Below are 13,204 nucleotides of genomic sequence, written 5' to 3'. Positions count from 1 at the left end.
GACCATGAGGAGCCTGGCTTTGGTCAGTGGTTCACTAGAACGACCTCCTTCACCTTCTGCTTGGCTTTTTTTTTAATTCTTAAACATGTTTGGGGTTAGGTAGGGGAGCCACCCTTGTAGAAACTGTTCGAGTGTTGTCTTTTATTGGGATTTTCAGACAAATCTGAACTGGACGAATGTACATGCCATCAACTTGACGCTGGTGAATGTGACGAGTGAAGACAATGGCTTCACCCTAACATGCATTGCAGAGAACGTGGTGGGCATGAGCAACGCCAGCGTCGCCCTCACCGTCTACTGTAAGTGTGTGTCATTGTGCAGGATGGCTGTGCACAAGGGGATACCAGCTCAGGATGCTGGGGAGGGGCAGAGGTGTTGCCAGGGCTGAGCTGGGGGCTTAGTCTGCCAACAGGGGCAGACAGACTGGTGTAGGGCAGGGCTGAGAAGTCAGTCCTTGCATAGTAACCCCAGAAAGGGCATCCCTGTCCTCAGAAGAGGGTGTGCCTCCAACACAACTATGTCTTCAGGGTGCTCCTAAGTTGGCCTATTCTGCCTTTTGTTAAACCCCTAAAAGGTCCTAGGGGGGAAACCTCCAGCTAAGGTGGATCTAGAGCTTGGATGAAGATATTCCATCTGTCGGGATGGTGGTGGGACCTCTGCATTCCTCAGCCTTTTCAGAGCTGGGTGGGGAAGAATTGGGATTCCCATGCCAGTTGCTAGAAGGCTGCTACAGGACACAGCAGACTCTGATCTGGGCTTCAGCTGGCCTCTCCTCCCGCAGACCCCCCACGCGTGGTGAGCCTGGAGGAGCCAGAGCTGCGCCTGGAGCACTGCATCGAGTTTGTGGTACGTGGAAACCCGCCGCCAACACTGCACTGGCTGCACAATGGGCAGCCACTGCGGGAGTCCAAGATCATCCACGTGGAATACTACCAGGAGGGCGAGATCTCCGAGGGCTGCCTGCTCTTCAACAAGCCCACCCACTACAACAACGGCAACTACACCCTCATTGCCAAAAACCCATTGGGTACTGCCAATCAGACCATCAACGGCCACTTCCTCAAGGAGCCCTTTCCAGGTGAGGGCAGAGCAGCCAGCTGTGGGGTGCGCAGATTCCTTCTGGGAGTGTGGGGGGCAGGGCGTGTAACTCGAGAGAAGCAGCAGCATCAGTATTCATACGGTTGTCACGGGTAAGCAGACACACACTGGGATATGTGCAGCCACCATTGGCATTTTGGGTAAATGAAGACAAAGTCTCCATTTTCTAATAATCATCACAGCAAAAACCCAGACCTCTCAGAATACACAGTTGCACATATGAGGGCATACTGTATTACAGTAGAGAAAGCAGGGGCTTTAGAATGGGACAATAATGATGGAGACTCTTGACTCAGCCCTTTACTTACTGAGAAACTCTAAGCCTCTATTTCTTCATCTATGAAATGAATCTTGTGCCTTTGAAATGAGACAAGGTATATAAAGCACACGTGACAGGGTTTGGCACGTGATGCTGCTTCAATGACTTTCCATTGCAAGCAACTTCGGAGTCTATCCAGTTCAGCCCCACATTTAACAGGTGAGTGACCTGAGGCTCTTTCTACTTGCTGGTCATTGGCAAGGCTGGAGGCACATCTGGCCTCCAGGTCTGTGGCTCTGTTCCTCTTTATTTCCGTGGTGAGCCAATGGGGATACATGATGCCATTGGCCTGTGATGGTGCTAATGTCAAGTGGACCAGGGCTAATAACTGAAGTAACAGAAGACCTTTGTTTGATTGGATTTGGGGGAGGTGATTCCATCTTTCTCTGGGTTAGGACATTTCAAATGCCTTCTGAAGTTGGAGAAGAAAAGGTGGCTGGGTTCCTCAATTGATGAATTCCTATCTGCGGAGCCATGTATCTTTGCTGACCTGGGTAATTTGTGCTGGGAACTGATGAGTGATCTCTTGGCCTTCAATCCCCAGAAATCAGAGGTTGTAATGGGATAAAGGGAAGTGTAAAGACTGATATCATACACACACACGCATGCGTGCACACACGTGCAAAGGGGGAGGCAATAGGAACTAGCACTCTGCAGCATCTGTATGAAGGTGACTTCACAGCCTACAAATAACTAGGGAGTGGCAGTTCCAGGAGGCCTTATTTTTCTAAGCTCAAGGGAACCTGAACTAGAGGCTCCGAGGTTGAAACTGGAGAAATGAGACTGCATGTGAAGCTAAATTCTTGCCATTGAGGTTCGGAAGATGATGGAGCCACCTCTCAGAAGAGGGTCAGAACATGCTGATGTTTGAGGCCCTGGCAATCCCATCTGGTCTGACATTTCCAACATCATCCCCAGTGTGCCTAGTGAGAGGCCTCGGGGCACTTGCCATCATGGGCCATCCTGGGATCTCCTTTGGCATGTAGGAGGGTCTGCGCCTGCTCTGCGGAAGCAGCGGCTTTTAGTGGCAAAGCAGAGACACTTTTCTCGAATGGGCTACACAGTCAAGCTAGGCCTTGCTGACAGAAAGGGCTGGTGTGGCCCTTTGCCACACCTGTGCCACCTGCTGATTTTGAAGAGGAGAGTGTACACTCCCCATGAGTGAGGAGTGAAGCACCCTGAGGCAATGCTTCAGTTTGCAGAGGGGAACTCCTGGGACTCAGAGAGAGCAGGGAGCCCTAGATTGCTCAGGAAGGAGGGTGAGCCACAGTGGGCTTCTCCCAGAGGTGTCCCAAGAGCCGCGGAGCAGTGGGATGATTTGCCGGACACAGCTTTTCCTCTGTCCTTCCTTCTCTCGGGAGGAAGCAGTTCTGTGCATCCTCCCAGCCGTGCCAACACCTCCTGTGTCCCCCCAGGGTGCGGCAGCCCCTTCTTGTAGCCTCTGGATACCTCATCACCACAGTCAGTTATCAACACTCAAGGTGTACACCCAGGACCAGCAGCATCAGCATCGCCTGGGAATGTGTTAAAACTAAGATTCTCAAGCCCCACTCAGGTCAGGAACTCTGGGGTGGAGCCAGCAACTGTGTTTTAACAAGCCCCAGGTGACTCTGATACTTCTTTTCATGGCATTTGTTTAGAATCTGGCCCCAAGAGGAGGGAGGGAGGCTAGAGTCATGGATAAGCTCGAAGAGAAAGCAGCTCACCAGGGGTCATTCCCTCAGATCCATCTACACCCTGTGCGAAGATTTGCTTGTTTTATGTGCCTTTGTGTTAAAGGAGTCAGTGGATGATGAAAAGGTAGTGACAGGAAAAGATGGGCCAAAAAAAGATGTCAAGTGACAAGATGTCTAAACGTTCAGGAGAGTAAATTATCTGGGGGAGCAGGCAGGGGTATGTCATTATTCACTGAGCTAAGCCTTGCACCGACTGAGGTCTGGATACAAAGCTGGCCGGTGGCTTCCTGCTCTTCTCTTTTGACACGAGGATGTGGAGACATCATATTTATCATATGTGTCTCTCTCTTGCTCCCAGGCAGCAAAGCATCAAGGTCAAGAGCAAAGGCTCTGAAATCAGACAGACTAAGGTGCAAATCCCACCTATGGCCCTCCTAGACAGGTGGCCTGGGCTGCTAGAAGAGGGCATAGTGCATGGTCAGCCCTCCATGAAAGACAGTCACCACTCTTTGCCTCTGTTTCTTCATGTATGAAATGGGAATGATACCAATACTCCCTGCCCAGTTGCCACGAGGATTAAATGAAGTAATGCATGACAAGTGCTTAGCAGTGTGCTGGGCAGAGAAAAGGCTTAATGGCTATTGACTGTGGTTGGGATTCTTGGGATGCAGAGATGAGATGAATTCTAGAACCAGTAGTCATTCTCTGGTAGATCTAGTAAGTTCCAGTAGAAAGTCTTAAGGCAGTCTAGCGTAATGGCTATGAGCCACATCGTCAGGGTTCAAATCCCCACTCAGCTCTGTAACTTCAGGCCATAAGTTACTCCCTGCTTCTACTTGAAAGGTTGCAGAGAAGATTAATCCACATTAAAGGACTTTCTTAAGGAGTTATGGTCTGGGACTATAGGAGATATGTGAATTTCATTCATTGCACAGCCCTGGTGTGTATTCAGATGGTGCCTTGGCATGCTGGTCCAGTCCTCCCCCAGGCTGTTGGTGTGGGTCAGAGGTTTGGACCATTCCTGGGTATCATCTTCTTCCAGTGTGAATCTCTGAGTTCCTTCCCCCCAACAGGCTAGAGGGGAGCCAGGATATCTCCTTCCAAAGCTCATGTGCTTCCTGGATGTATAAACACTTCTAGGCTCCAGCAAAGGAGTTAAACATTCATAGGCTGATTGGGAGATTACAGGGTTCACAGACTCGGCCAAAACATTTGGCTGACGTGAGAATATTCTCTAATAAATGGAAGCCTTATGAGAAATATGCAAATCAATGTAAACTGTGAGTTGATCTGGCTCCTCTCTTCTCGCAGGCTCTGAAGCCAAGGTTGTAGCCTCCCTCTCTCTCCTCTGTGCTCCTCCCAAGTCAGGAATTTGGCCACCTGCAGTTGGGAAGAGGATGGTGGCAGGAAGGGCATGCTCAGGAATTTGGAGCTCTATTGCTCTGCCTCACAACTACGTGGAAAAGACCAAAAACAAGCAACCAAACAACAGTGCTTTTACAGTAAATAGGACTTACTCTGAAGGACTCCTTCAGAGCAAGCATCATACTCCCTGCAGGTAGTTAGAGAAGAGGGTTTGCTGGTTCATCTTAATAGAGCTGTGAGTATAATGACTGTGAGGGCTTAGCTGAGGGCCTGGTGAGTAGAACACCCACAATGAATGATGAGTGAATGAATGAATTGTTCTTACTTTTCAGGGCTTGGTGGCCTTGTGGCAGGAGGAGGTGTGGCATAGTATAGTGGTTCCCAAAGGGACCAACAGTATCACAATCATCTGAAAACTTGTTAGAAATGTGGTTTCTCAAGACCCACCCCAGACCTACTGAAACAAAAACTCTGGGGTGAGGACTAGTAATTTGTGTTTTTTATTAATTTTTGAAGATTTTTAACTTTTCATTTTTAAATAGTTTGGGGTTTACCAAAAAAGAAAAAAAGTTACAAAATAGTACAACTAACTTCCTTCTACTCTTCACCCAGCTTCTCCAGATGTTAACATCTTACCTAACCACAACCCAGTGATCAAAACCAGGATGTTAATGTGGGTACAACACTGTTATCTAATATGCAAACTTGACTTGTATTTTATCAGTTGTCCCACTGTTGTCCTCTTCTTGTCTGGGGCCCAATCTAAGATTATGCATTGCGCTGAGTTGCTGTGTCACTTTAGTCTTCTTAAATCTAGGACAGTCCCTCAGTCTTTGTCTTTCACAATCTTGGCTCTTTTAAAGAGTACTCACTAGTTATTTTGTAGACTGTCCCTCAATTTGCATTTGTCAGATTTTTTTTCTCATGCTTAAATTCCAGTTGTGTGTTTTTGGCAAGAACCCCACAGAAGTGGTGCCCTGCCATTTATATATATCATATCAGGGGGTGCCTGATGTCATATATTTTATCAATGGGGATGTGAACTTTATCACTTGGTCAAGGTGGTATCTCCCGGGTTTCTCCACTGCAAGGAGACTATTTTCCACATTGAAATCAATAAGTATAATATTTTGAAACTACATAAATAGCTTGTTTCATTCCTTCACACACTCATTTTAACATTCATTGTTGATTCTTGCCTGAAACAATTTTTACCGTAGCATTTGCCAAATGGTGATGTTTCTATCTGCATCATCCCTTCTGTGCTTATTAATTGGATTCTACCATGAGGAAGAGCTTTCTCTTCTCCCCCACTTATTTATTCAATTACTTATTTGTATCAGTATGGACTCTTTGGTATTTATTTTGTTTGTGGCTTAGAATTCTTTATTAATTTGCTAGGACCGCCATAGTAAAGTACTACAGAGTGCGTGGCTTAAACGACAGAAAATCATTTTCTCACAATTCTGGAGGCTGAAAATCAGAGATCATGGTATCATTGGCAGGGCTGGTTTCTCCAAAGACCTCTCCCCTTGGCTTGTAGATGACCCTTTTCTCCCTGTGTCTTTATGTGGTCTTTGTGCATGTCTATGTCCATGTTTCCTCTTCTCATAAGTACACCAGTCATATTGCACTAGGGCCCACATTAATGACCTCATTTTAACTTAAATACCACTTTAAAGACCCTATCTCCAACTACAGTCACATTCTGAGCTACGGGGGGTTACAACTTCAACATATGGATTTTGCAGGAACACAATTCAATCCATAACAATTCATGACTGTCATTATTTTGTTGCTCAAATGATTCCACATTTGGCCATTGGGAGCCCCTTTATGTTGGCTCCTGTGTCCTCTCTCAAGGCTCCCATTGACCCCTGAGCACTTTTCTTACTTTCTAGTTTCACGAGCTTTTACAGGCACATCTTTTACCTTCCCTGCCCCAGCCCTGAAATCATCCATTTTCCCAAGGAATTCTCATTCCTTTTATTGGGGGATGACAGTGATCACCTTCTGGATGATTCTGTTGTGTGCTAAGGTTTGAGCATCTCTGATAGAGTGGTTAAGAGCCCAGACTTGGATTTGAATCCAACTCTAACCCCTTCTTAGATGAGTGATGTTTGATCAGTTACTTGAACTGTATAAACCTGTTTCCTTAATTGTTAAATGGGGGTAGTGCTATCCACCTCCTAGGATGGTTATAGGCATTGAGTGGTATGTTACATAATGCATTTAGCACTGCTCCAGGCTCATAATCAATGTCCAATAAGGATTAGCTTTCATTATTAGATGAGCTATTTCTAGAGGCCAAAGATCAAATAACACATTTCTATCTGGGGGATGGGCAGATTCTGGAGGGATTTCTAAGAGCTTCTCAGTGACCTACTAGAATCAACTTCACATATCAATTGGAGGATTTTCATCTTGAGATCATGACTGGCATTTTCAAGAAAGGTCCAGGGGAGCCCACCCAGCGGAGCCATCCCCAGCACCCAGGGCTGTGAGTGAGTCAGTGGGTCTGGATTTAACTCCCCATCTCATAATGAAACCAGTTTTATTTCTAGTTCCCAGATGGGCTACTTCCCTTGAAACCAGAAGCTTTATGTCTCATTCCTTTTCCATTTGGACAACCACCTCTAATGCAGTAGTGTAGCATGGGGGGAGGGTGATGTGCCAAACAGTTTAGTTTGTTAATTGCTGTGGGAACAAGGGATCATGGTGAATGGGACAGGTCATAGCTGTTAGGGGGATATGATGTGTTTGTTCTGGTTTTTATTACATTTGTTAATTATCTCTTTGTCCTTTTTTGCAGAGAGCACGGATAACTTTGATTCAGGTAAGTCTGCTTTACCTTTTGCTTTGAAACGGATTTATCTGATACTTTTGGTAACTATTGAATCCAAATAGCCCTCTTTCCTATTCCACATCCTTCCCAGAGTCATGGCATCTGAGGGCATCTGAGTGAATTGTGAAAAGGAATCGGAGGGCATAAATGCTCTTTGGGCATTCCCAAACCCACTCTTCTTGGATAATCACTCTGTGCCTCAGTTTCCCTCAGGGAGTTTTCCGAGGTCTGAACTTGTTGTGGATCTCCCAACCCAGATGAAAAGGGGCTGTGTCAGGATGGATGTGGAGTTTCATGTGCCCCAGTACACTCTGTTAATCATCTCAGTTCTTGCAGAGAGAATATGGAGCCTGTAACCCTGCTAGGGGTTTTCACCTGCCTCAAGAGCCTGGGAATTTGGCCAGGACCCACCTCGGGTACAGCTGGGATTTACAAGGTCCCCTGATAGGCTCCTGTGTCCTCACATGGAATTATTGAGGCTCAGTTTGTAAGTGATTTGGGGATAGGGCTAGACAATCCTAAAAGGATTTGGGGTTGTGCTTGTGGGCTGTGGAGGAAACCTATAATTTCCCCTTTGTCTCTTGTTCCCCGTGGCAGGTGGGAATAACTGCAGCAATCACTGTCATTTCTGCCCAGAGTCTGGCCTGAGAGAGACCAATCCTGTCTAGGAATAACCTCGGCTGTTTTGCACTGATAGAAATATCATCTGTGATCCCTTTAGTTTTCCTCGGTCTTAGAGGACTTTTAGTCTCACTGAATGTCCCTTAAGGGAATTCTGAATTGGGGCCATTTCTTGCCAAGGTGATTCTAGATGGAGTACAGGCTGATGCTTGGCTTCCCACCTGAGCCTTGCTGGGTAAAGGTGGTGTTTCCTGGTCAGTTGCTTCTGTTTTTTAACTCAGACTGCCATTGTGTTCTGAAATCAATATTGGAGGAATGGCTAGAGGATTGTTTATGGGGCCACAGGATCTTACTAAGGAGTAAAGGGGGAAAGAGAAGGGCTTGGGAGAAGCAGGGAAAGGAAAAGAAATGCCTTCAGTAGAGAGCAGAATGTCAGCAACAGCTGCCATTGCCAGCAAAATTTGCCTAATCCAGACCCTGGCCGGAATCCCAAACCATTTTCCTCTTTTCCACCCCACAGCTCATGGCCCACATTGCCCAGGTTACATTATTTTTTCTGGGGTGGGGGCAGAGCATGGGAGCAAAGGTCCTTTAGTCCTTATGGAGCCTGTTCTTGAGCTGTAGCACTAACCGGGTGGCCAGACAGGGGACCTGATCTCTGGGGGCCCCTGCAAAGCTTTGACGGGGGGTTGGCGGGCTGCAACAGCTTGCCTTCCAGAGGATGTTCTCCAACAGGAAGTCTCAAGGGGGCTTGGAGTTGGGCAGGATTGTGGCTGAGCCTCCCACAGCCAGTAAACTAACTGCCCTCCTCCCTTTGTGTTTGGTTTTCAGTCGATGAAGTGAGCCCCACACCTCCTATCACTGTGACCCACAAACCTGAGGAAGACACTTTTGGGGTGAGTCACTTCTTGGTGAGGAGGAGCGTGTTTACTGGTGCAGTAGTTTTCAGTCTTCATTTGAGTTTCTAGCATCTCCAATCTTACTTGGAATCTCAGTACGTATGGCGGGGGAAAAAGCAATGACGAATAGCCTCCTTTCAGGCGGTCTAAACCTTCTGTTTGATGGGAATAGTTCATTGTTTGAGGAAGTCTTGGAGGATCTGCTGTAAGCCCTAGAGTTTGGAAGAGAACAGTTCGAAAATCCCCAGTCTGTTAGGAGCCGGGCAGGGCCTGATTCGCAAGGGCTGCTGACTGTACAACCTTCTATGAAAGTCCAAGTTGCTCAGGGCATCTTCTTGGGTGGGTTTTTCAAGACCCCTCCTCTGCTCTCTCAGAGCCGAGATTTCTCTGGGGAGGAGAGGAAAGGATTCTTTTTAGAGTCCAGATTTCTTTGACCTTCGTGGATAGGAAGACTATATGAAGAAATTCAATGTGAAGATGCAGAATTTGCTCACTCATTAAAACAGCAATAGGCAGAACCTGTCTGGGCTTGCTTTTGCATCTCTTAGGGTGGCCCTGGGGATATAGGGGGGCTCAGAACATTTAAATCATGGAACTTTCTTTAATCAAATTGGGTAATTTATATATTTTTTAATGTTCTTAGCTTTTCATAGATTATTCCTTCTAAAGACCTTACTCAGTAGCAAAGTTCTGAGAAGGTTGCAGTTGCTACTGCAGTAGGGGTGTTCTCATCTGGGCACACATGTTACTTGTAAGGCACTTGGGGTTTCCATGACTGTTTCTGACTGTCTGGTTTTGGCTCCTAATAGGTGTCCATAGCAGTTGGACTTGCTGCTTTCGCCTGTGTCCTGTTGGTGGTTCTCTTCATCATGATCAACAAGTATGGTCGACGGTCCAAATTTGGAATGAAGGGTAAGGTGGGATTTTCATTCTCAAGGGTTTTGTGGTGGGAAACATGGCTACTTTTGATCAAAAGATACTGTTTTCATCTCTCTTTGCCCTCTGAGAGGGCCTCAGGTCATGGGGCGTAAGTGGTCTTGGTGGAGACGTCTGTCCACACCCTTGTTTTTGGTAATTATGGCTTGAGGGCAATGTTGGGATTCGTGGGAACCAGACTGTGCACCACATGGTTTTGCTTTGACTGCTGATAAACATTGCTTGGATGGGCTTGTGCAATGAGGATAATTTGGGAAGGAGGTTAGTTTGAGGGCAAATGAAAAGGACTTAGGATTCTTTTTATTTTTTGTAGGTAAAGGGACTCCCAGTTTGACTAACTTGATTTTTCTCTTATCTACATCCCTCTTTGGAGTGGTGTTGGTTTTAGCATAGTTAGATGTAGGGTGGTAGATTCTGGCATTGTAAGACTGCCCATGCAATGGTATCTCAGCACGTAGCTCTACACAGAATCCCAGAATGGGTGCCAAGAGCAACATGACTTCTAAATCTGCTGGCCAGTTTCCATGACACAGAGCACTTAACGCCATTATGGCAGGGGTGAGGGAGTGGGATGTGGCTCTCCGCCAGGGCTTGGGTAAGGGGACTGGCATGAAAGGGGTTAACATGGTGAATTAGCATCCACCTGCGTGGTCCCAGAGACGGATGTGACCAAATGGCTCAAAGGTTACTGGGTACCAGTTCCAAAACTGAAACTTGAATTTTAAGAAATACTCCCAGCCGGGATTCCCATGGATGGCTGATGTTGGGAGGGGGAGGAGGGGAGAGATGATGAAAGGCTTGATAAGCCATCAGTTGCTGGGCCAAGATTTAGGCTGCTGTTTTCTGGTGAGACAAAATGATCTAGAGAGATGGATTTCTATGGCTTCTACACATAAGCTGGCACCTGTGGTGGGGGCCCTGACCCTGGGGCTCAGGGACTGGGGAAGGGTACTTGAATGACATTCACGGGGACAGTGATCCTCTGAACTTGTATGCAAATGTTTGAGTGTTTGCACATGGCGAGGGGTTTCGTGTTTGTACATGAAATTGAACTAGTCCATAGCTTTTACTATATTCTCAAAAGATTCTAGGACTCCCATTAAGTTTAGAACACTGATATAAAGGAAGGGACACCCAGAGAGGCAGAGAAGGGCAAAAAGTATGAGGACAGATTGCCAGGTTTCCCAGGAGCCTTCTGCCTCTGGGCTCTCTTCAGTGCATGATGAGCCTGAGCAAGTCACAGCAAGCAAGCCAGGTTTTCTTGAAATTATGTGAAATATTTTGACCAAGAGAAATACATGTGCAGACAAATTGTAAAGAGGGGATAGAAGTTGGATGACTTAAATAAGATCAGACCACTCTCAGGCACCTTGACTGAGGATATTTTTTCTGCCAACACACACTGAGTGCCAAACAAGGCTTCACAGGTGTAGGAGATGAGGTGACCACTGAGTGAGCTCAGAGCCTTCAATCTTTGGATAATCCTTGGGCTCCTGGCTTTGAGGCCTGGCACTGCTGCTTGTGCAAAATTTTCCAACCATGAGAGGAACCTTCCTAGCTCATCCTCCTTCCACCTGAGAAAACATTAGGGCCTTGACCAAAGGGAAGAATGAGCTATTATTGCTTTCCTCTCCTGAGGAAGTGCACCACCAGCTGAGACTCTGCGACAGGCTTGGCAGTGTTGTGAGAGCAGGTTTTTCCTATTAGTTGCCATCCGTTTTCTGGAACAGTGTGTCCCCATGTCGGATGGATTAGGCGGCACCCAGGGCGGTGCCTCCCATCAGCTGTCCTCAGAGCCTCTCCCGGCTCCTGCTCCCCTCTCCCAGGCTGAGCTGCCTTCCTTGGCCTGGTTGGGTCAGGAGAACACGTCCTCGTAGGTGGGAGTGAAATATCCCCTATTCTAAAGTCAGGCAACTGAAGAAGTTAGGTTAGAGTTGGAGGCAAGATGAAATGGTGTATCCTCGACTGATCTTGTTTAAAGGAAGCCTGCATCTCTCTGATCTTTATTAAGTCACAGGAAGCATTGCATTTAGGTCTCATTAAAGGATAAATAAGCAAATGCCTCAAACTGCACATAACTTTGATCTTTTATTGCTAGTAAGCATCCCAGTCTAGGAAAAAGAATGATGATGTGGGTACCAGAAGTCCCCCAGCTCTGCCTTATGAACCCCCGTATCTTTCCATTCACCCCATTCTCAACTTTGAATTTTCAGATCTGCGTGGGAATCTGTGATTTCACTTAATTGCTCTTTGCCTTCAGCAAGTTACTTAACTTCTCGGAACCTCTGTTTCAACTGTAAAATGGGAATATTGCTACCTTCTCATTGGGTTGCTGTGAGCATTGAGATCAGGGTCCATGGGTACCATTCCCCCTTCTTTTCTTCATGTATAAACCTTTATAGGCTCCTTTTATTGTCCTTCCAGGAAGGATTGCCCTCCCAAGACTCAACCATGTCCTCTTTTGTCCCACACAGTATTAAGTGCAAATGCCTTTACCACACACTCACCCTAGTGCACTGTCATTTTTTTTTTGCTCACACATCATCTGTCTGTCATACTAGAGCAGGAATGACTTACAGCAGAAACCATGGATGTCTCAGATTCCTCTTTACTTTTATCAACTGCAATCTTTTTTAAAAAAAATATTTTCCTCCCATGTTTTTTTTAATCCTAACTTGTAAGTATATATTGTAGTTGGTTTTCATGTCCCTTTACCCGTTCCTCTTCCCCCCCCGTCCCCTCCCATTACATCATATGTGTTCACTTGTCTTAACAAGTTCAAGGAATTGTTGTGATTATTGTATCTTCTCCCTCCAACCCTTTGTTTGTTTGTATATTTATTTATTTATTTATTTATTTTTAGCTCCCACAAATAAGTGAGAACATGTGGTTTTTCTCTTTCTATGCCCGACTCGATCAACTGCCATCTTGTTGATCACAATTTTGGCTTGGGAGGGGTCACGTTAGGATGTGAGGTCATCTCTTGGAATCACAAAGGTTTTAAAATGGAGCTGAGTGTATCACGGGGGTGTCTTTTTGCTGTTGATAAAGCCAAGTGCCTGAGAGTTGCAGGGGTGATCCGTAGAGTAATTGATATGGCCTGGGCACTGACAAATCAGCCAGCCCTCCTGCTGGAGCAGGGCCCCTGAGGATCCCCACTGTGCCAGGCCTTAACTCTTTGATTGCCAGATCATGGGGTGGCCAGAATGATTGGGAGGTGGGTACTTGTTAGGTTCAGGATAGGCGCTATTTACTGGAAACAGGGAAATATGTAAAAAAAATTATATTGTGCCAGTGCATCCTGGGCCTGAAAGTGAGATGGTTCAGAATTTGTGCCAAGTCCATCCTCACAAAATATTTTCAAATTAGGCATCAAAAGGCCATGACAATGACCTAAGTGGAGCCTCTTGTATCTCTGTAAGGTCGCTGAGGAAGGAGGTGCTAG

The 13,204-nt window shown here is 46.4% G+C and overlaps 1 protein-coding gene across 7 annotated transcripts in view; it reads left to right on the top strand.

Moving 5' to 3' along the window:
* Window positions 1-13,204, top strand: part of NTRK3 (neurotrophic receptor tyrosine kinase 3) — a 358,581-nt gene that overhangs the window by 113,496 nt on the left and 231,881 nt on the right. For 5 of the 7 annotated variants that reach the window (XM_063089451.1, XM_063089450.1, XM_063089449.1 and 2 more), the window contains exons 7-11: window positions 158-299; window positions 782-1,078; window positions 7,271-7,294; window positions 8,756-8,820; window positions 9,633-9,735. In XM_063089451.1, the coding sequence (XP_062945521.1) occupies window positions 158-299; window positions 782-1,078; window positions 7,271-7,294; window positions 8,756-8,820; window positions 9,633-9,735 (631 nt within the window). The remainder of the gene's footprint in view (window positions 1-157; window positions 300-781; window positions 1,079-7,270; window positions 7,295-8,755; window positions 8,821-9,632; window positions 9,736-13,204) is intronic. The other 2 variants (XM_063089452.1, XM_063089454.1) reach the window with 1 other exon arrangement.

The sequence above is a fragment of the Cynocephalus volans genome, chromosome 3 (genome assembly GCF_027409185.1).
Source record: "Cynocephalus volans isolate mCynVol1 chromosome 3, mCynVol1.pri, whole genome shotgun sequence".
In the NCBI taxonomy this organism is placed as follows: Eukaryota; Metazoa; Chordata; class Mammalia; order Dermoptera; family Cynocephalidae; genus Cynocephalus; species Cynocephalus volans.
The sequence above is the reverse complement of the archived record's forward strand: the minus strand, read 5'-3'. Positions and strand labels throughout refer to the sequence as shown.